The sequence below is a fragment of the Macaca mulatta genome, chromosome 11, assembly GCF_049350105.2.
Source record: "Macaca mulatta isolate MMU2019108-1 chromosome 11, T2T-MMU8v2.0, whole genome shotgun sequence".
In the NCBI taxonomy this organism is placed as follows: domain Eukaryota; kingdom Metazoa; phylum Chordata; class Mammalia; order Primates; family Cercopithecidae; genus Macaca; species Macaca mulatta.
This window is the reverse complement of record NC_133416.1, coordinates 85,320,902-85,345,484: the sequence shown is the minus strand read 5'-3', so window position 1 is coordinate 85,345,484 and position 24,583 is coordinate 85,320,902. Positions and strand designations below refer to the sequence as shown.

The following is a 24,583-nucleotide window of genomic DNA, read 5'->3' as shown; positions in this document are numbered from 1 at the left end:
ATGATACCGTGTTTTGTGTGTTCATTTTATTCTTGTATTAATCCAGCGCAGCGCAAACATGGAAGGCTTTTAAATAGTGCAAGGTCAAGGGCATGGCTGTCAGAGCACTCATTTAAAACTAAGTACCTTGAAGGGATCTCCATTCCCAATGCTTCTCTCTTCAAGGCAATTTGTTTTAAATGGCCACTTTAGCGCTACAATCAAGTCATGTCCTGCTGACAGTACAAACTTAAAAAGCAAAATGAAACCAAATTCACCTAACACTTCATTAATTGTGATTTTCTATTCAAATTTTCCAATCCCAGACTACTCAAAACCAGAATTGGTATCCCCTACAGTTCTATTCAGAAAGTGGTTTTACATCTCTTTAAAATTTGAGATTAAAATGAAAAGACACAAAGAAAAGACATACAAGGTAATCTGTTTTAAAAGGTATAAAAGCCTACTGCCAAAATGAATAGCATTCATGCCAAGGTAGAGTTTTTTTATAGATGCATGCCAAATTGTCCACGGTTTATATTCACCTCACTTCCTCTAGAGTTCACCTTGCAGAAACATGAAAGAGTGTGGAATTACAAATCAAGGGAATGAAGGCTGATCAGTATTTTAAAATATTACCTGTATAAACATTTTTTAAGACAAAAAGATATTTCTTTCATTATTTGTAGAAAGCACTCCAGTAAAATCCTCTGATAATTATGTCTGGATTTCATAAAGAGTTGTATTTACTCAAAATCTACCTTTGTTTTTTTTTTTTGGTATTAAAAGAAATCATTAACTCCATTGTTTTTAAGTTTTTTGCAGTAACAGTATCTTCCCTTCGGCTATTTAGCTATTGATCAATATAATAAATTATGTCTCTAGCAAACTTAAGGTACAGTTCTGTTAAAGTGCATTTCTATATTTCTGCTATATTCTCTTGGTTAAAAACATCAAGAAGACACTAATGTGGTTGACTTCTTTTAGGGTGAAACTATTCACACGGTAAGCCCTGTTGATTCCAAAGGCAGAAGGAGAGTTTCATGGTTTCTTCTTTCCCTTTATTGACTCCCATTCTCCTCCTTTTCCTCCAACACCACTATCAACATCATCATCATCATATCATCATCATCATCATCATCATCATTTTTTCACTTTTCCTTCATCTCTACCCCCACAATAAACCCCTATTTTAAGCCATTTATTCACAGATGTTATCTTATTTTTCTTTAGTATAACTCTATAGCTATACTATTGACTTTCTATAGTTATACTATAGAAAAACAAGATAACATCTGTGAATAAATGGTATTCACAAATAAATATAGTTGCTATTAACTATCCTTTTATAGATAAGAAAATTCAGGCCCCTCAAAAGGTCTAGATCTAGTGGTGATTCAAACCCAAGTTTAGTCCCAACATTGAAATGTATGCTTTTCAGTACATGCCACACCAGTTTCGGTGGTGAGTGCAGCATCTGAGGTGTCAGTAGCTTGAATGGGGCACTTTGTAAACTGCTGCAGATCACTGAAGCCTCAAAGAAAAAGGCCTAACACATGATGCATTAATAAGCTTCTGAATTAGATGAAGGACGGTGGCTTACCCAGTTCTTCTTTTTCTTCTTCTTAGAATCAGCATCATTACCACTGCCAATACTGGAATGGCTTGTGGCACTGTTGATACTAGAAACACTTTCAGAGGAATGCTGTCTTCTGATGCGAAGATCTAGCAATAGAGAGAGAGAGAGAGAATCACATTGGCTCATGAAGAGTCTCGATCTGAACAAATAAGTCTTTTAGGTCTTTTGAGAGGAAGTTCTCTAATAAAGGTCAACAAGGATTTGTACAGATAATTTCAATGCAGTTTTGGTTTTAGAAGTTTAGTACAACCATATTTGTTTTAATTAACTGAGTTATCTACATTAAGATTTAATGGGAATCTCATATAAGTCTGCAGCCCTGGCAGTTTAATGAGTTCTGAGTTTTGTCTAAAATTAAATGCTATGCTAGTGATTTTTACTGAATGCCTGGATCAAACAGCTCTTCCAAAATGATTTGTTCTGAATGATTACTTTCAAGGAGTAAATGGAAACTCATAATAGAATGAGAATTAATTGTGCCTTTTTAATATTTGTGCTTCAAATACAGTTACTAGAGCAAAATGTATTAACTTTCCATTTCATAGAATCATACCATATTAGAGCCACAACAAACCTTGAAGTCATGTAAGCACATAATCTCACAGATGAGGAAACTGAAGTGAAAAGAAGTTAAGTAACTTGGCCAAAGTCAAACAGCCAATGAAAGGCAGATCCTCCAAAGAAAGCCTAGGTAGACTGAGTTTGTGAATTAAACAGAGGACATATTTAAAACAGTGCAATTCTTCCAATGTACCCCTACTCCCTGCCCATGACTTATTATAGAATAGTAAAAGTAATATCAATAACAAATAATAATAAAACTAGGTTTTATAATATGCTTGATATGCCCCGGAGTATCTAATTTTATTATTAAAGCAAACCACTGAAATGAGTTTAATTACTAAATGTAATTTTCACATGGTCACATAGCTGAAAAATAGTGGAGCCAGGCTCAGCCGTAGGCTGATTCTAATATCCTTTGTGTTAACTGCCATGTATGCAGCATGTGGTATGGCCTTGCTTAACTTCTAAAAGCAAGCAGTGCTTCTTTAGTTAAGATATTTTGAAGAGAATAGCATTTGATATTTAATCATGTTTAAAGGTATCTATTTCTTTTATACAAGCAGCTTATAGATTTATAGTTATTAAAAATAAAACAAACTGAATTTTTTCCTACCTAAAATGCACTAGTATAGGTATTACTGAGACACTAAGAAAATTTACAAAATTGTGCTTAAGGTCACACTTGCTTTTAGTCAATTTCCATTAATATACTTATTGTCATCAAGGCAGATTAGGCAAGCAAAAAATCTCGGTAGAAGTTGTAAGATGTCAAAATTTATTCTAAAGCTGACAAAGTTTTCATAAAACTAGTACCATAAAATCAAGTCTTTTCAATTGACTGATTTACTGAATAGTAAAAATGATCCATGGCAACAAAACTATAATTGGTTGCTTTCAAAACATATAACAAATATGTATGTATTAATAGACATGTAATATATGTATTTACATATATATGTATGTGTGTGTATATGTATATCCTCATCATCATATACATATATATCAATTAGTCCCTTAATTTTTCTACTAAGGCAATCATGCTGAAAAATTTTATAGGAAGAAAACACATAGAGTTTTTTTGTTTAGAATCCCTAGAATTCGTCCCTTAAAATTATTTTAAAAAGTAGTGATGAGAACATTAACTGGTTTTGCATGCTAAAACATTACCAACTCCTAAACCTAAATCAAGGTATTCATGTAGGAGGTTTCAATTCAACAATAAAGGAATCTGGTATCCTTTAATCAACTATTATGGAACTCATATAAACAGACAGTAGAAGAATATGTGTAGGTATTTCTTGGGGTTTTAAATTTTTGCTGAGATCAGCCATTAGCTTTTTGAAAAAGATTTCCCATTTGCTAGCTCGTTCTTAATAATTAACCTTCACAAATAGAAAAGCACAAAGTATTACAGTACTTCAGAATTTTTATTATATCCCAAATTAATAAACTGTGTCTGACTTCTTTAATACTAAAATTTTTAAAAGATAGGTAAATTATTATAATCATAGGTCAAAAGTAGTCCTTGGAGGTATCAGTTACCTTTTTACGACTGCATTCACCAGTAAAGATTAGCAAAGCCATAATATTAATAATATTGTGAAATGAAGCAAATGCATTTTACCGTTCCCTAACAATTTCTTTTTTAATACTTCTAAGTATTTAATTCAGTACATGGGGCATCATAAAGTTCAGTAAAGAATAGCTAACCAAATGAATATCAGCAATCCGAATGAACGGAGAAGCCTATTTTTAAAGTGAAATTTTCAGGTACGTGTTTGTTCACTTGTCATTTTCTACCTCCCATCCTCTGCGTCACCACTGCCCCAGTTCAAGCTATCAACATAACCTTTACAGCAAGCATTGCTACTGAACTTACTCATCTTCAAACCATTCTATAAACAATAGCTAGAAAAATCTTTTTAAAAGGAAAACTTCATCATCACTCCCCCACTTAAGACCTTTCAATAACTTCTCACTGTAATAAGAATAGATAAAAATCCATCTTCTAAATATGGCCTACAATTCCTCAGTAATCTTGTCAGTCCTTAACTCATCAATCGTGTTCTTCTTCTTACACATTTGCTTAGTATTTTCCTTACATTAGTTCCATAAGGGAACTAATTTATTTTCTGCCTCAAAGCTCTTTTGAAATGCTCCTCCCTCACGACTTATAATGTGATTGACAATTATTCCTTGGATAGTCACTTGAATATTACTACCTTAGAGTAATCTTCCGTGACTATGTAACCTCCAGTAGGTTCCTTGGTACCCTCCTTCCCTATGGTACCTGTTATTTTCCATCTTAGAACTTATAACTGTTTTGGTATACATGTTCAGCTTCACCAATGATCACATACATTCATTTACCTTCTGCTCTCCCACTAGACTAAAAGTTCTATGGGGACAAAGACCATATCTATTTTGTTTACCATTATATATTCCGAACCTTATATAGCATATGGCATGTGGTATCAATCAATACATAGTGTTAAATAAATCGATTCTGATTTTTCATTCACTATAACTACGTTTGCCTATCATTATTTCTAAAAAATATTTAGTGCTGACAGAACTTTAATACATGTGTTATCCCACTGTATTTGGCGTATCTTAAGGAAAAACAATTCTATACACAGAAGTAGTGACTTAGAAAGCAATAACACATTTTGAAAAAAAAGGTAAAATTTTCTAGTACCTTCAACTTTCAAATTTCTTATCACAAATACTATATTTGCAGTGGATTATGAGCTCCATGAACAAAGGTAATTTTTAAAATCTTTGTATTTTAAGATCTGATAATGCCTAGTACTTAATAGCAGGTGTTTACATATGTTTCTAAACAAAACAAAATTTTATTATAGACTGTAATTATTTATCAGACTTCATTAATGAATGTGATGCATTAATTTAGAGAAAATAGAAAACACATTCACAAATTGGTGTGTGATTTTGTGATAGTCTGGCCTGTCTATAAGACTGTTGCCTCATTCCAAATATATCTTCTAAAATCATATGTAAAAATATACATTACATTCACATTTTAAGGGTCTCTAAAAGTAAATTTCAATGTGATTTCCAAATATAAATTTATATGCCATACAATTACCTTAATAACCCATGGAAAGACACATAATTAGTTTAACTGACTATTTTTTCCATGTAATGTCAATGGTCAATGTGATAAGAATCACTCTATGTTCATTACATTTAATACTGAGTTTTAATATTACAGAAATACAATCTAACTATCTTGTATACATTCAATCCTTTATAACCAGTGGTTTTTGTTACTTTTAAAACCTAGCAAATTATTTTTTAATATTTATTGGTCGATGTAAATATTAACTGGTATTTTTCACCTTAAGCATCACCCCTCCCACATTTCTGAGCAAAGGCATTCCAATTTTTCAATTTCAGTAGTCATATTCAGCTACCTGTTGCTTAAGATAAAAGGAATCCTTTCAGCAAATTTCACTTCAGTGACTTGTGCTGTGTTAAAGTAAGGATTAAGCCTTTTTAAATCCCTTCTGGACCTATTTACGACATGAAGATTTAGAACATAAGCTGTTTTATTATAGCTCTAAGATAAGCTTTAAATATGCAGTAATTTTCCATGCATCACATAAATCACTCCCCCACATGGAAAGTGGCTAAATTCTTGAGAGAAGTAGCCCCTATAGAACTACTTTGTCCTTCAATTTAAGCATATCTCACTTTATGTAATTGTTTTCCTAAAATTTAAATTGAAATTCATTTAAAAATTACTTTATTCTTCTTTTAAAAATTCAAATAAACCCCTTTTATGTGCAAGACATCATCATGGGCATCCTGATGTCTTTCAAAAGAGTGAAAAAACAAGCTCTACTATTGTAAATCAGGAAAGACATATCTTAAAAGCCCCAAAGTATAATGTAATTTTAAGAAGGGAAGTATTGCTACTTCCAGAAACATATCACAGGGGACTTCATTCAGTGTAGGAATCAAGAAAGCATATTTGGGTTACCTGCTGCAGTGTCTCAAAAAGTTTTTATGCTGATCAAACAAGGTAGAATATTCTAAACGGAATGAATGCAATTCATAAAGAACTTATGAAGAATTGAAAAAAATTCAGGATAGCTGAAATATGGAATATACAATGCAACAACAGAAGAAGAAGTAAAGTCTATATGTGCTTCATCGGGCACATAGTTGGTGATGAATAAATATTTGTTGAATAAATGAAGCTGGTGAAGAGAGATTATGGCAAGTTGAGGAGTCTGTATTCCATTCTAAAGGCAATGGGATACCTGTAGATGTGTTTCTTAATGACTGTTCTGGCTTCACTGTGAAGATTGGTGTAAAGCATATAAGATTAAGAAGAGGAAGGCTATTGAGGGGTTTGTGGTCATGGTTCAGGAGAGAGGTGATGGATGGTGAGAGTAAAACCAGAGAAAAGTGAACAGATCCAAGAGATACTTAAGGAGTGGGAGCAATAGATCTTGGTAATTTATTCAACGAGAAGAGGAGGAGTTATGAAGAATACTTAGATCTCTGGCTAAATGGAAGGATGGTGGTGCTATCCACTGAGGCAAAAAGCACTGAAGGAGCAGCAGGTCTGAGACAGAAGACAAGTTAAAGTTTGGAGACATTGGTTTTAAGATGCAAAACAGACATTCAAAGATATCCACATGGAGTTCTCGGTAGCTCTATATACAGAGCCTGGCCTGCAAACCTAGATTTGACAGTTATTAGCTATTAACACATTAATAAAAATTACAGCTAGAGTATGAGATGATTTTCTATATATTTTTAAATAGGATGCATAGAATCATAATGTACAGAATCATAATGGAAGACAGCTTAGGATATCAACAATTAACAAATGGATACAAAAGAGTGAATTTATAAAAGAAATATTGAAAAAACATTTCAAAGGAGCAGAAGAAAAAACAAAAATGTGTGATGTCATGAACATTAGAAAAACTGAATGTTTCACATAGGAAGGAATGAATATCAGCATCAAATACTGTTTCCATGTCTGTCTAATACAATCAGAATTTTAAATGTTTTACTGAATTTAGTGTCATATAAGTATCTACCGATCCTGGAGAGCATTATTTTGGTGGAGTGGAGGGAAAAGGAGCTACACTCCAGTGGTCTAAAGATGGTTGGTGGCTGAAGACATTGAAAGAGTTCGTAAAATTTTTCTCAGAATTCTTCTGGAAATGAAAAGAGAGATAATAAGGCATTCATGTTTTAGGTCAGGATTTTTGAAGCTGGGAAAGAGTTGAGCATGTTGAATGCCATTGAAAAGTGTCAGGAAATGAGTAAATAGAACCAATGTAAAGGGAAAAAATGACACGATATTAATGATGAGCATTTCTTCAGTGGTGAACTCAGGGGTAGGGGCAGTGGCAGAAGTATTTTTATTGTTTAGAATTGCTTAAGCATAGGAATAATATAAAATATACCTACCTTTCGCCTGTTGTTTTTATTGTTTTAAAATTATCTACAGGAAATGTACCTTTTTGTAGGCTCCATCCAGGAAAAGTTGTTCCCAATGCCCATTGCTTGCTATATCATCATATTGACTATTTCATTTTTATATACAGATCTAGATTATCATACTCATTAATGGGTTTGTTTTGCCTGAAGTCAGATATGCATGTATTAACCAACCACTCCATCTCCATCTCCATTGAATCAAGTGGAGAGATGTGTATACAACTATAGAACCAAATTTCGTAAGACTAATTTAAAAATTATTTGATAATGAAAGTCACTAACCTAAAATTCTAGAATTCTGACCACATTAATACCAACTTATTCATTATAAAAGGCAATGACACTGAGTAAATGCAGTTTTACTCTAATTAGTAAATAAAATAGATGCCTATTATATTGGGTGGAAATGAAACGATTTCTAAATATACCTTTGGGAGGATGGTCTGGACCATTCAGCGCTCCCTGAATAGCCGCCTGGGCAGCAGAATTCTGAGCCTTCAGCATTTCAATGGTTTCTCTTAGTTCTATAAGTTCAGACTCCTGTGAAACAAACAGAGTTTGGAAGCTTTAATACCTAGAAAGAAAAGTAAAATCTCCTTGCTCATAGTTGAATTTAAAAGGTTTGATTTTATGTAGTAACAACCTCCTGGAAGATTTGGATGCTTAGCTGAACTTGTCAAGTTGTACCTAATAACTTCTTTCTTAGCTAAAGTAAAGGAGGTGTTTGTTTGTTTTTCTTAGTTATTGTCTTATAAAAGAGAGATGAATAGTCTTTATTCTTTTCAAAGGGTGGGACCCGGAACTCCCCAGTACAAAGTAAAACAGGATATCACACCACTCATTTCAGATCACATACTTACTAATATTACCTATGATTACATTAGATATTTAGATATCACTATTGCACTGTTGCATTGCATTGTATTTATTGTCAACTACAAACCTGAAGTTTTGTCAAACCAATGATTTCAGATTTTGTTTGAAGTATTTTGTGCCTGCAAAATTGATTCTTTCTATTTAAGTGTAAAACCTGGAACTTACCCCTAATTCCTATTAAATGTCATCTTATTAAATTCTGATGCCATATCAAGGTCATGTTACATTCTGATACTTTTTCATTCAATAAAACTCCTAAGATGGAGACCTAGTCTCACCAAGCCAAAGCAACACAGGAATAAAGTAAATAGAAATATATGTATTACACAATTTTTAAATAATAGTTAAATTACAAACAAAGCAGCTTACAGATCAAATTTTAATAAAGCATATATTTTCTTTTTGAATTTAAAGTAATTATAAGATATGTCCCAATAAAATACTTGCACACATTTGAACTTTCATAGTTATTTAAGTGAATTATTTTCACAGAAATAACTCATTTTTGGAAGATAAAATAACTCAGAAAAAGATAGAAAGAAAAAGAACTGAGTGTTGCTTCAGTATAGACCAAATTTCCATTAGAAGCTCAGTAACAAGTATCTTTCATGGTGGTAATATAATCCTAAAAATCAGATCTTTGTCAGTCTCTTAGAGGGGGAATTCCTTGGTAATGTATTTGTCATTCACCATTCATCATTTCCTTTAGCATCTTTGGCAGAAAGCCAAAGAATCGGGCTTGGGTTCTTCATTCTCTGGTAAATAATTTATCGTTAATCAATGTCTCCCAGAACATACATTTTAAAAAGATCATCAGCAGCGGCCTTTGAGGAAAATTGCTTCATACATGGGAATATCTGTTGACTATTTTAAACTTAGACACTTAAAAAAAAAAGATAGATGATGCTAATTGAAGTGATATCCAAGTTTGGAATAGATACCTGGCACCTCATGTATCTATTTTCATTGCATACCTGACATTTTCCTGATAAAGAACACTTAAATTTAAAACAAACAACCAAACCTTCTTATGGACTTTCAGTAGCTTATGAGTGGAAGCATCTCTCATAATGAAAAATCAATAGTAACCTCCTAAATTTATAGATGGGTCTTCAAATACTTGACTGCAATTCACTTCGACTATATTATCAAAGAAGAATATAATATTTGTGGGAAATTTCCATTGTCATAACAAAAGTCAGACCCAATTCATCATAATGACTCAGTCTCTCCAATTTTTATATTCTGTCCATTGCCAAATTAGCAACAGATTTTACCAAAACTTAATATATTTCCATTTAAAAATATCCCCCAAGAAACAAAATATTTACTGAAAATTTATTCTGCTCTTACTGGAAAAATTTTCAAAAAGAAATAAATGGTACAGAGTGGAATTCTATAATGTAAATATTAATTTTACAACATAAATACTAGAATGCAAATTAAATTCTAATTAAAATCAGATTTTTTCCCTTAAATTTAAGATCAATTATGCCTGTACTATGGATTAAAATCTGTTAAAACATTTGCCTGTAGCTTTAAAGGAAAAAAGTGGTATGCCAACAATGCCAAAAAATTAAGCTTAGCTTTGAGTTAGCTGACTTATTTCAGTGTCAAAACATTCAGCTTTTCACGAGAAATCTCTTATAAAACCTGTTTTCAAAAAGATAAAATGTAGAACATTCAGGCAATGTTGCTTTTTCAGAATATCATATTTAATATGAAATAGAAAAATGATCACTTTCTAATATTAATTATCTTTTAAAAAGCAATAGATATGAACAGGTTAGTTGTTACTCAATGTGGCACAATATATGTAAAAGGAAGAATAACTAGTTAAGAAATATATCTGCTATATAACTTGAGAGAATCATATCTATGAAAAAAATTAGTTCAACCAAATTCATACTGCTTTTTCTTTAGAACTTTATGAGTATAAGTAAACACCTAAAAATATTCCATAGTCTTTGATTAAAAAGATAGCCAAATTCTACATTGATTGACATAATCTGTTCAAACCTGCACTAGTTATCTTTCCATATTTGCAAAATTCCTTCCTTCTCTCTCATTTCAGTTAATGAGATCTGCTCTCACCTTGTCACTCAAGTCGCACCCATCTCTTTTCTCTGAGCTTTCCATAAAACTTTCTTTTTATTTAAATATCCTACCTCACTGTTAAAAGCCATGGTAAAATGTCTCCACCCTTGTGAAACCTGTTTTCCTGTCAGAAAAAAAAATGAAAATGTGCTTCGAGACTATTTAATGTAGCTTCTTTAGTTGTTGATGAATATACTTTTTCACCTGATTTATGATCTCCATAAATATTGGGATGATTTTGTTGAAATGTTCTCATCTGCATTAAACAGATGTTTCTCCCTTGAAAGAATAACATAAAACTTCAACTGTATTGCATACGTATTTTTTTTTTTTTTTGCAAGAGGGTGTCCGATCACCTAGTGAGTGGGGTACCGTATAAAAAATGTCAACAACTTTATTAGTTATTATAACCAGGAAGTCTTATTTTGGCTAAATCAGTGGAATCACCTCCTTTGGATGAGAACAAAGTCAGGTTTTCCTTTCTCTCTTTCCCAATAATGTTAGAGATAAGCATAAAGAATTTTAAAATAAAAACTTAACTGAGACATAGAAATTTTTCAATAGTTTATTTCTAGTCTTCATTTTTCTTCTTCATAATTATGGTTACTGTTCACATTTATTTTTTAAGCTGTATTTTTTCAGGCTTCTATAGTGCATAGAAATTGTAATGTGGCCTCCAGACGCAACAAAGAATTTTTATTTTATTTTATTTTTGTCCATAGTGGGGAGTTTGGATGAGGTATATGATTAGAAATGAATTCCTGAGATAGCTAACTATAACATCATTAGATATTCTAAAATATTTTCATATAATTTCTTTATGCTGAAGGGAAAAATAGAAGATACTCAAGTTTTGAGAATCCTTATTAATCATTCAGAAAAAAACTGAAAAAAATGTATGTGCCATCAAGATATGGATTTAAAGTCTACTCTTCCAATTCAGTCATTTTCAGTTTCTTATTCTCATTAAATACTAAAGAGAACATTGAGGCTGGGACAATTCTGCAAAAGATTTTAGGAATAAGATAATCAGATCATATTTTGTTACTTCACATTTTTCAAAAATGATAGATATTTTAAAACCTGAGAACCAAACTAAGATTTCATTTTCCTCCAATGAGCTATTCAAGATAATGATACCTCCAACACCTGCTGACCTTGTAAAGTTCTAGTTTTCCATGAAAGTTTCTCATGTTAAAGAAGCTGAATGAAGTCAATGTCTCTTTTCACAGTTTTATGCATGTGTCTGAGACTAAACAATTCATTCAGGTCAGGCTTGAAATGCTTCAAAATAAAATGATCAAATTTTGTGTCAGAATACTAGCCTTTCCTGGTGGTCTTTCCAATCCAATTTCTTAACTATACTTGATCTCTTTCCAAATTTCTCAGTAATAAAGACTTTGTTGAGAATCCCACAAGCTTGGGACAATCTCATCAACAAATGTCATCAACTAACTTGACCTTCTAGGCAAGGCTGTTTAAATTTTCCACCACATCTGTCCTTTACGTCCTCATGTTGGCACTGTTAATCTCACACTACCCAGCTCTAGTCTCCTCAAACAGGTCCTCCCTTCCCACTCCACCTTGCTTCTGAAGTCTTGCTAATCGTTCTACTGAAAGAACCTGACCATCCCTATTGCATCTAGTTTCAAATAAATTACATTCACCAAATACCAGTAGGGTAAGTAATTTGAAAATTTTAGATTCACATTATTCTATGCCCTAAAGATTAATGGATGCATCATCTGACTCTAGCAATATATATTTTTAAAAACACTTCTAGATGGCAACTATCATAATGTAAATTGGGGAGAGTTAATGTAAAAATCCTATTCAACGAAATTTTTAGTTGCAGCATTATCTATTTTCAAAGATTTGGTTTCAAATTCCCTTATTTTGAAGGTTTCAATTCCTGTTTTGTAGTCACCCAAAGTTTCAGAGAGGTAACAAATGAGCAAAATTCTAGGCTTTATTGTTAGGATAGTAGTCAATATCTGAGCTTCATCACTCATACAAGGGGATATTCCTCTGCCTGTTCTGACCTTCTAACAAGTAAAACCTCTCATACCCTTAACATATGTTCTAACTGCCTTGGCATGACAGCTACAGGGAACTAATTTGAAAGTCTTTTAAATTTTAAATTCTGAAATACTGAGCTGAGAATATAGCTTTAGAAATTTGAACACAAGGATTTAGAAGTAGTTCTGTAAGAATGTTACTTATAAAAATATAGTTTGCTGGATTCCTAGAAGTTGAGCCCTTCTCAACTGGCATTCTGTGAGAAAATTAAGCCCTGCACAATGATTTAGTAGCAATATCCTTGATTCTGACAAGAGTGGTACATAGCTAGTACCATTCTAGATAGTGAGAAAAGAAGTTATTTCAGCACATATAGTGGATGCCTCAGGGCATCAGGTTTATTTTTTTTCATATATTCCTGGCAAAGAAGTGCTGGTGAAGAGACAAGGATCTGAAACCAGGATAAAATTCTTGATCAAACTACATCAATGTCATAGTCTACGAGCCCTGGGTTAGGGATAGGGTAATGTCTAGAGATAATTTCACTCTCAGCAAGCATATTAACAATTCTCTTGATTTTTACCTACTTACAGACTTACTATCATATAGCATGTCTTCTTTTAGCAGCTATTGGGAATACTGTTTAACTTTCAGAAAATGCTGCCAGATTGATCACTATTTTTTTTCTTTTTTTGTGATTTTGATTTTTTTGAGACAGAGTCTCTCTCTGTCACTCAGGCTGGAGTGCAGTGGCATGATCTTGGCTCAGTGCAACCTCCACCTCTGGGTTTCAAGCGAGTCTCCTGCCTCTGCAGATGTTTCCTTTCAGAATGCACATGACATTGTACTGAGTCTAATAGCATGATAATTTTCTGCCTTCTGAGTTATTCATACATGTCTTTTCTTTCTTACCAGGCTATGAGTGTATAAAACCAGTGTTCTGGTACACAAATTTGGCAAGAGATTCAGTGTTATTTGGCATCAGGAAATAGGAAAAGTATTAGGAGTGAATCCCTCTTTATTCAAGGCAGTTATTTTGGTCTATAAATCAAACAAAAATTTTGATGTAGCTTCAGGCTATTAACGCAATGTGATTGCTGACAATCACACTGTGAAGCCCAAATACTAGAATCTGAGTCTTAATTTAGTTTATCCATTTTTAAAGTATGTAATCAAGAACATGAAACAACCTTGGCCTTTGTTACTTCATGTTTTAGCTTCCAACCCTCAATATCCTCATTCTCAGCTTTACTTTTTTCGCTAGTGCTTATCATTACCTGAAATTCTATATGTTTTAGTTATAGGTAATATATATATATATATTATTTTTATTTATTTATGTTTTTAAAATTTGAGACAGAGTCTTGCTCTGTCGCCCAGGCTGGAGTGCAGTGGCATGATCTCGGCTCACTGCAACCTCCACCTCCCAGGTTTAAGTGATTCTCCTGCCTCAACCTCCTGAATAGTTGGAACTACAGGTACCCACCACCACGCCCAGCTAATTTTTGTTTATAGTACAGATAGAGTTTCACTATGTTGGCCAGGCTGCTCTTGTACTCCTGATCTCAGGGAATCTGCCTGCCTCAGCCTCTCAAAGTGCTGGGATTACACGCATGAGTCACCACACCTGGCCTGTTTTAATTATATTTTTATTATCATCTGTTGCCCTCCTAAATTATAACTTCAATGATAAAGAGATACATATATATGAGATATGTATGAGAAATATAAACTCCATGAGGAATATTATATATAGGTATAATATGCTTTTAGAGTTCTGGTAGATATCTATGTTTATAGATATAGACCTATATCTATCATTCTATATCTATATTGTCTGTACTGTTTTGTCATTAGAAGATCACAAATTCAATATAAACTTGATGAATGACTAAATAGACAAATGAACCTTATAACTTGGGGAAGGGAGTTTAAGAATCTCTGCTCTATGCTTCACAAGCCTTTTCTCAGGATTGCTGAATCACCAGAGAGCAATATACCCTTTTATCTCAGCTCCCTGAAGAAATGCCTTTAGTGAAATATGATTAAATGTTATGCCCTTAGCTTTTAGAGAAATGTCTATTTGAACAGTGATTTTGTCTTTTGTTATTCCATGACCCCAATTTAAAAACCTTGGCAATAAATTCGTCCTCGAATTTAGTGCCAAAGAGTTTGTCTCTTCAGTCTAAATTATGTTCTTCTGGCCAGAAAATGAGAATAAAACATACCTAGCAATCTCCCTTTGTACCTTAGCTTCCTTGAAATTCAATTCAGTTCAGTTCCTTGCAGTAGTAATTATCGAGGCTGAGGTATATTGTTATATACATTACTCTACTGGTTTTAATTAGATTCTGTCCTTGAATTATACAATTTCATATTGCAAATAATTTTATAGGCTTTTAAATATCACTTTGAGAATAGGCAAGTTATAACCTCAAATTAATAACCAGTTAACCAAGACTGTTGTGTGTATATAGTTTGCAATTCAAAAAGAAGTTATTTTATTTTCAGTTAAAAAAGTGATAAGGCCAATATGAGACATTCTGGTATCTTCTGAGAAAATTTTATAATTTTGGCAATGTGATTTTAAGGATAATGCAGACACATTATTTCTTATGTCATAGAAATTATTTTTAAATATTTGGGCATTAATCATAGGCATCATAAGTTAATATACCTTGCATTTTTTTTTCCGTTTCTATGAGAAAATTCACTTACAGATATAATAGAGTTCAAGAAAATATCCGATGGAGGGCAAAAATTCTATTAATTTTGACTTCTTGAAGATATTGAGACTTAAATTCTAACACTGGCTTCCAGTAATATGTTTGGTATGTGCCCATTGAGGAATTTGGTGTTATCTTATAATTTTCAAGGGAAAAAGATAAATGTAAAGGAAGGTAATATTTTTTGACAGCCCCTAGCATGTGACATGATAACAGTATCTGATTTACTCCTCATAGTGATCCTACAAGGTAGTTATTATCATCCCCACTTACAAAAAGGTGATTTTGAGGTTCAAGAAAGGTTAGATAAACTTGCTGTAGATTACCCAGCTTTTAACAGACATAGCAAGGATTCTCATTCAAGAATACTGAGGCCCAGTGTTTTGATTCTTTCCCATCGCTGCTCTAAAAAGCCTTGTAATTCTATTTGCTGGGTTCTTATATTACATAGTGAAGTGACAAGCTGTAGCAAAAAAGAAAAAGAAAAAAGAAAGAGAGGGAGAGAGAGAGAGACAGAGAGAGAAAAGAAGGAAGGAAGGGTAGAAGGGAGGAGAAAGGAAGGGTGGAAAAGATGCAGGAAAAAGAAAAGGAAAAAGGAAGAAAAAAAGGAAGGAAGGAAGGAAGGAAGGAAGGAAGGAAGGAAGGAAGGAAGGAAGGAAGAAAGGACAATGTATATCTCAAAAGGAGTTTTTTAGCTGTGCTAGAACAGGGTTTCCAGTAATGGATAATATTCTCTCTCACAGGCAGGGTATATAGAGAATATGAGAGAGAATACAATGTGCTAGTAACACCAGGCAATTATAAGAATATTCGATTTTCTCCTTTGATTTCATTGAACTGTTCATTCTGTGTTTAAAAAATAAACTTTTGTAAACTGACAAAATTTGATAATATATACTAGTTTTATAAAGCTAATTACATACCTTACAGAATCTAAAGACAAAACTGAAGCCATTCCTATGGATAGATAAACACATTCCTGAAAATACGCAAAGCTTTTTATATAATGGGTCTCTTTGAGAATTAGATGAAAGCTCTGGACACCTGATCATTTATGCACATGTACAGTTTTTACACACACACACACACACACACACAATCCATACAATTCCAGAGGCTTCACCTATCTCTGATACCCATCCAAGGAAGTTAAGACTGCTGGACTAACAGCAGAGAAGTAAGTTAACTGGTCATCACAGCAAAGGTGACCAGGCTTGCTACGCAGTATGGACCTTTTTAATACATTTGTCTTTTGAACTAAATCCTCCCTTCCTTTCTTTTTGGTATTCCTTCTTTCATACCATAAAATCCTTTAGGTTCATTTTAAACATTTTGATATAACAAATGACTTTTCTTCAAAAGCAACATCCCTAGATGGCAACTAGTTCTTGTTATTTCAAAATTACACAGCATTGGCCTTTGTTTCACAGCTGCTGTAACCTGAAGTCCCTTACTTGGCAGAGTCCTAGCATCTGTCCCAGGCATCCTTCCTGTGTGTCTTAGCCTACAGCCGTGCCCTACAGCTGGATTTAGTGACCAGTACTTGTGAATGTTCTTATCAAAGTGTGATTCTTGTCAACTGCGTAACAATTTGCTCCCAGAATATTCTCTTATGTGACTGTTTCTCTTTCTTAACACTCAGTATTCTTTCACTAGTTCCATCCAGAAGACTGCCTAGAAAGAATTTCATATGCCTTTGTGTGTTTCAATGTGGAATAAACTGATTAAATCTTTAAATTAAAATCTGAAAAGAAAGGTATTATCATTGTTGTAATTTAGTATAGAATTGAATATTATTTTATTCTTCTTTTTTTTTTTGTCTCCCAGGCTGGAGTGCAGTGGTATGATCTTGGCTCACTGCAACCTCCGCCTCCTGGGTTCAAGCGATTCTCCTGCCTCAGCCTCCTGAGTAGCTGGGATTACAGGCAACTGCCACCACGTGCAGCTAATTTATATATATATATATAGTAGAGATGGGATTTTGCCATATTGGCCAGGCTGGTCTTGAACTCCTGACCTTAAGTGATCCACCCACCTTGGTCTCCCAAAGTGCTGGGATTACAGGCATGAGCCTCTGCACCCAGCCTGGAGTATTATTTTTAAGGAGCTTCAGGTATTATTTAAGAATCCTATGCAATTTGTTGTCTTCTTTCAATCTCCAGTGGCAATTTCTGAACATACCTTTTGTTCCGCTGTCATGGTTAGACTTTGCAATCGGCCAGTCATATTCCCTAAGCTCTTTTCAAAAGCTGCTACAAGGTGTGCCTGTGAACAGAATGGAAGAAACATAGTTTAAATGTCAGAATCTTTGTGGATGGAAGAAAAGCCTTCATTTTACAAAACGCTTAATTTCATGTGTTCCAACTCTTTAAACACTATGACTATCATAGTTAGCTCTGACTGGTGACTCTTCTTTAACACACATTTTCATTCATCTTTTCTAAACTTTGTCTTCCTAAAATCAGTGTTTCAGTCTCCTGACATTTAATGTGAGTTTAACTTCTGAAAGAAGATGGTATTTTGCAAGTAATAACTCCTTCTGACTTGCACATCATGTAGAGATTTGACACTCAAAATGCCAAATATAAAGTTCTGATCTGCCAAGTTTTTTAGACTTAAAGCCCAAAAAGAGGTAACTGAAATGGTCAACGGACAAATGTTCCTCATTTTTATATTTTCATGATGACCTTTGCAGATACTGTTAGCTGCTCTATTGTAATGATACACTCCTTCAAGTGTCAGACATCTGCTGACAGCTAGAACCTTATCTTTACTCTTTTCTACTTACAAAGAATTGAATCAAAAAGAGTTGTCTTTACTTTCCAAACTCTTTTCAATAAAAGGGCTTTTCTACTTCATATTCCCTTCAATGAATGAAATACAGATAAGCCAGTTAGAAATAATATTCCATCATATTTTATTTCACAGTAAGCTTTTGTGGCTTTTGGGTTTTATTTTAAATTGCAGAGAATTATACATATTGTAGTACATAACTATAACTCTTATGATTAAGAAGTATTTGACAATCTTATTAAAGCTCAAAAATAGGCCAGCTTCCATTTGCATGCCCTTATGTAACAACTTGAGCCCAAAATATTAAAATGAAGGGGCACTTCAGTCTCTCACCATGGCTTGAGGTAGAACTACAGGTACATTATCTCAAACTGATAAAATTGTATTGTGTCCCTAAAGGATATAAGGATTTAATATTTTGCAACCTAAGTCTATAATAAATTATACCTACATATGGGGCAAAGTTTGGAAATCCTTGGTCAAAAATTAATTTCTTTTTGAAAGACATGAATAAGATGACTTAAATAAAATATATCTCCATTTACTTATAGCAGAATTGAAATGCTGAGGCTTCTACTATCAAATGGATCACAAAAATCCAAAGAATTGAGGCTCATTACTTAACAATGGAAATATATTCCATTATTGATAACAGTTAGAATGTACATGTTCCTTCCATCAGCATCATGATACAAAGGTGCATGTTCCTAGCTCTGAATTCATCCTGGGATGCCTTTCTTTACCTGACACTGCAATATGGAGAAAAACAATTAGTAGGGAATACATCTACTAAAGTTTAATCTATCAGAACAACTCTTTATTATCTTTTCCCACTCATTCCCCCTTCCTTCTTTTTCTCCTCCCTGGCGTCTCTCTCTCTCTCACACACATGCACACACATTCTCTCTCTCTCTGCACACACCCTTACCCTTGAGAATTATACACCAAAGTTTGTTAGCAGATTTAATTGGAAAAATACCACTAAAAAAAACCCAGTATCTTATAGTTTTAACAATTTTCAATGAGAAAAAAGGAATGTGATGATATCGGACCTAGTAACTGAAAAATTAGTATACGGCTATGCTCATTTTTTCCTATATTTTAACTTTTAATTATTTATTTTATTCTTTTACTCAGTGTCTTGCTGCCACCCAGGCTGAAGTGCAGTGCCACAACCCTAGCTCACTGTGGGCTTAAACTCCTGGGCTAAAGTGATCCTCTTGCCTCAGCCTCCCACGTAGCAAGAATTATAGGCATGTAATAACATGCCCAGCTACCTTTTTTTTTTTTTTTTTTCATTTCCTGTAGAGATAGTGCCTCACTCTGTTGCCTGGGCTACTCTCCAACTCCTCGCCTCAAGTGATTCTTCCCACTTTGGCTTTGCAAAGTACTGGCTGGGATTATAGGTGTGAGCCACCACACCTGAACTTTACCTTTTCAACTGTGGAAAAATCCACACATATATAAAAGTGAACAAAATGAAAACAGCCACTGACTTATCACATAGTGAACATTCATGCATTCACCAGCCAAGTCAAGAAATAGGACATTTCAAGAACCAAAAAGCCCTTCTTTGCCCCTGTCTTATCATTATTCCATCTTCCTTCCCCAAAGATAACCTCTACATAACTTCCGTGGTAATTATTTTCTTGCTTTTGTTTATAGTTTTTACTACCCAAGCTTGCATTTTCAAACACTGTGTTTAGATATGCCTATTTTAAAAACTACCCAAGTGTAATCAAATGGCAAGATTCTTTTGTGGTTTTCTTTTGCTTTACATGGGTTTTGAGATTCATCCATGTGGTATTTAGCATAAGCTAGCTTTTATCATATAGCATTCATATGTGAATTTATAATATATATGCCTATGATGGTCATTTCAGTTTAACCTGTTAGAAATAATCCCACTATGTCCATAAAATTGTTTACTAGAACCTAAAACTAAAATCGTGTCTTTTCTTTTAAAATAAGGAAAATTATGACAGAAACACTTTATTAGCACTTACTATATGAAATGTAAGATGTTACTCAATATTTCAGTTTTAATTCTCCTATAGTGGAGAAATTTAATGTTTAATCATTGTACTATGAGTCCTTAAATGTGTAAACTTGAAGAAAATTACTCTCCTTTACCCTTTGTGCATACTTTATCAGTTTCGTATTAATTAAAATATGAGAAAGAAATCGGGATTATAAAGAATATGCTGTATAAACTATATTACCTACATTTTGTAGCTATAAGCAACCACAAAATATTTATGATTAGAATGACAGTTTGTAAGTATGCACAAAACACTTATAACTGGTTACTAAGAACATTTTGAGCAATGTTGTTTTCAATGAAAAGTATGTTACGATTATGTTAGTGAAAAACACCTACAACCATCTGATCGTGACAAACCTGAAAAAAACAAGCAATGGGGAAACCTGAAAAAACAATTAATAAATGGTGCTGGTAGAATTGACTAGCCATATATAGAAAATTGAAACTGGACCACTTCCTTATACCTTATACAAAAATTAACTCAAGATAGATTAAAGACTTACATGTAAAATCCAAAAACTATAAAAACCCTAGAACAAAATCTAGGCAATATTATTCAAGACATAGGTAAGGGCAAAGATTTTATGATAAAAACTCCAAAAGCAATTGTGACAAAAGCAAAAATTGACAAATAGGATCTAATGAAACTAAAGACCTTTTGCACAACGAAAGAAACTATCATCAGAGAGAACAGACAATCTGCAGAATGGGAGAACACTTGTGGAATCTACCCATTTGAAAAAGGTATAACATCCAGAGTCTACAAGGAACTTAAACAAATTCACAAGTAAAAAACAAACTACCCCGTGAAAAAGTGGGCAAAGACATGAATAGACAGGACATGAATAGACACTTAAAAAAAGACAGTCATGCAGCCAACAAACATACAAAAAAAGCGTAACAGCAAAACCACAATGAGATACCATCTCACAGCAGTCAGAATGGTGATTACTAATGTCAAGAAATAACAGGTGCTGCAGAGGTTTCAGAGAAAAAGGAACGCTTTTACACTGTTGGTGGGAGTGTAAATTAGTTCAACCAATGTGGAAGACAGTGTGGTGATTCCTCAAAGCTCTGGAAGCAGAAATTGACCCAGCAATCCCATTACTGGGTATATACCCAAAGGAATATAAATAATTCTATTATAGAGATACCTGCATGCATTATGTTCACTGCAGCACTATTCAAAATGGCAAAGGCATGAAATCAACCAAAATGCCCATCAACGATAAACTGGGTAAAGAAAATGTGGTACATATACACCATGGAACACTATGCAGCCATAAAACGGAATGAGGTCATGTCATTTGGAGGGACATGGATGCACCTGGAAGCCATTATCCTCAGCAAACTAACACAGGAAGAGAAAACCAAACACCACTTCTTCTCACTTATAAGTGAGAGTCAAACAACGAGAACACATGGGCACATGGTGGGGAATAACACACACTAAGGCCTGTCAGTGGGAGTTAGGGGAGGGAGAGCATCAGGAAGAACAGCTAATGGATGGTAGGCTTGATATCTAGGCTATGAGTTTATCTGTGCAGCAAACCACTATAGCATATATTGACCCATGTAACAAACTTGCATATCCTGCCCATGTACGCCAGAACTTAAAAGTTGAAGAAAAAAAATATTGTCTTAAACTTACGTCACCTTGGTTTAGTTTATCAGATTAACATTGTTACTTCAGAAGTTATGAGAGGCTAAATTTCTCACTAAATAGGGTAAATGGAAAAGGAGGCAAATAAGGGAAAATTTTTCTACTAATGATGATCTTTATCACCTTAATGAAGAGAAAATGGAAAGTAAAACTGATTAAACTTACAGGGTAACACATCTTGTCTGAGAGACTTTATAAAATGACTTTTAAAAAATATGGATTTTCAGGGGGGTTGTTAATGACAGTTTTACTTGGTTCTGATTTTTCCTTTAGCAGTTGCATAATTTTTAGGTCAGAGTAAAATTGTATTAATATGATGATCAATATCCCCTGACTTGTGTTAGGTGAAGTCTATAAAGGTAGACAAGATGGAATATCATTTCAATCTATATTGTCTTTGGTTTTGGAATCATACAATGTATTAGGTTGGTGCAAAAGTAATCTGAATAGATATGTGAAGATAATTACTATGATGCTAAACAATAAGATGAAATATCATTATACATAATGTCTACATTTTATTTTTTCATATAGAATTCAGAGACAGCCCACTGACAAACTAAAAACACTCTAGGCATATATTTATATATATTATATAGTAATATATATGCTATAGATTATATGGTAATACATAAATATATAGGTGCATATATAGGCATATATGTATTCCTAGAGTGTATATATTATATAGTATTTTATATATGTATATTATGAAGGCATATATATATGTACACACATATATATGCCTAGAGCATTTTATTATTTATATGGGAAAATATATAGTATATTATGTATACATATAAAACATATATGTAATATATATTTACCCATAATAAACTTGATATATATGAGACTTTATATTTTAAAATTAGTAGTTAATTGAATCAAGAATGATTCTGCAACATAAAGTTTCACATTTCTTTTACACTATAAAAAATTGTCCAAACACTGAAATGTTTCTCATTAATAATATGTACAAAATAGTTTTCTCTTAGAAGAGATGCAAAAAAGCAAGAGTAACTAGCAAATTATATGAAAATATTAAAAAAGCAAAGAAGTAGAACACAATCTCAAAATACCCAAGAGATTTTTGGTTAAAAGACTTATCTGCTGAAAGGCAAAAAAGTACCTTTTGTTTTCTTACACATTCATTCAGTAATGTCTTTAAAAATGTTAGCAATAACTAGCCTTGGTGTTCATTTCCAAATTATGTAATGGTTGAGATTTGTAAAGAAAATACGTTAAAAGACAAACAAAAGCATCCTGCCTGACCCAGCTGCCTGAAGGTGTGGGCGAGAGGCCAGAGGCTACCTGGTTTATTGTATGCTATGACCAAGCATCTTTAGTTGCCTTTCCTTGTATGGCTCCTGCTTTCTTTTTGTTTGTTGGTGGGTTATTGATCAGAAAGACCAGACAATAGCACCTGCCAATATACCCGCTCTCCTTTCTAAGGACATGCTAGTAGAATCCGCTTAACACTTTACCTATGGTTTTATGAAGCTCTGTTCAGAACAACTTTACAAAAGGGAGGGAAGGCTTAATATACATTCTACTGAACAGGGGCTTTACTCTGCCAGTCAAATGAGAGGTGAGCTAACTAGATACTCTTTTGACTTACCACACCCCTTTTGGACAAAGGGAAAGAAATGCATTTTAACAGAGACACAGATGCATTTCAAATTTAAAAATTAAAATACAGATTATTGTTTGGAGTCCACATAAATGTAATTATGCCAAATTCAAATATGTGATATACTAATTAATATATATAAAAAAGCCCAAATAAAGGAAAAGCACGTAAGCTATGATAGAACATTTCATATACTGAGTAAAGATGAATATCTGATACTTAAAATTGTTGTTAAAAACAACTCATTATTTCTTAGAACCAAACTCATTGAAATTCATCTCCATAAATTATAGCTATTAGATTTCTAATATAACAATTTCTCATCTTGGAGGCTGCACTCACATTTAACCAAAAGGTAGAAAGTTTACTTGTACTGTGAACAAACTAGTAAACAAAGACTTACATTTACTTTCAAATGGGAAATGTACATTTAAAAAATCCTTGATTATATTTAAAATATCCTATAAATAAGTAATTTTATCAAGTCCCTATAATCGATTTAAGTACATACATGTTAAAAATATATGTGTATATTACATACATTAACAGACATTAACTCAGATGAAATGAAACACTCAATGAAATTTAAACACAGCACTTCTTACAACTGAGGAAAAATCAAGTATTAACTAAATTATTTGATGGCTCATTATGATGTATGAAATCTAAAATGACATTATAAACCAAACATAAAGAAAATGAACGAGTTCAAAATGACTTGTAGTTAATAGGTGACTTGTGAGTAATTCAAATTCCTGAATGTGTAAAAAATATTATTTCCTTAAGAACACAAATGGCCAGATATATACAAAATTTTACCCCTTATAGTTCTAACAATATTATTAAAATGTTTAAAATATAACTTACATTAAAATTGTTTAATAATCATTTATATACATATCCATTTATGTAAATTCCCAGATACTGCACTATTTAGTCTAAAGAGAATTTTAATAAACTTTTTTTAAAAAGTAGATGATAATGCATATCTTCATTACCTGTACCTTTTGACTCTCATTCAATTTGTACATTTTTACAATGTAAAACATTTTGCTATTTTTAGTCA

The 24,583-nt window shown here is 33.0% G+C and overlaps 1 protein-coding gene across 4 annotated transcripts in view; it reads right to left on the bottom strand.

Annotated features, from left to right (window-relative positions):
- The window catches only part of NAV3 (neuron navigator 3), a 385,886-nt gene that overhangs the window by 36,967 nt on the left and 324,336 nt on the right, over positions 1–24,583 (bottom strand). For 3 of the 4 annotated variants that reach the window (XM_028829742.2, XM_077953206.1, XM_077953207.1), the window contains 3 exons: positions 17,569–17,652; positions 8,098–8,209; positions 1,583–1,704 (listed from right to left, as the gene is read on the bottom strand). In XM_028829742.2, coding sequence (XP_028685575.2) covers positions 1,583–1,704; positions 8,098–8,209; positions 17,569–17,652 — 318 coding nt within the window. Of the gene's footprint in view, positions 1–524; positions 546–1,582; positions 1,705–8,097; positions 8,210–17,568; positions 17,653–24,583 lie in introns of all 4 variants that reach the window. The other variant, XM_028829741.2, reaches the window with a different exon arrangement.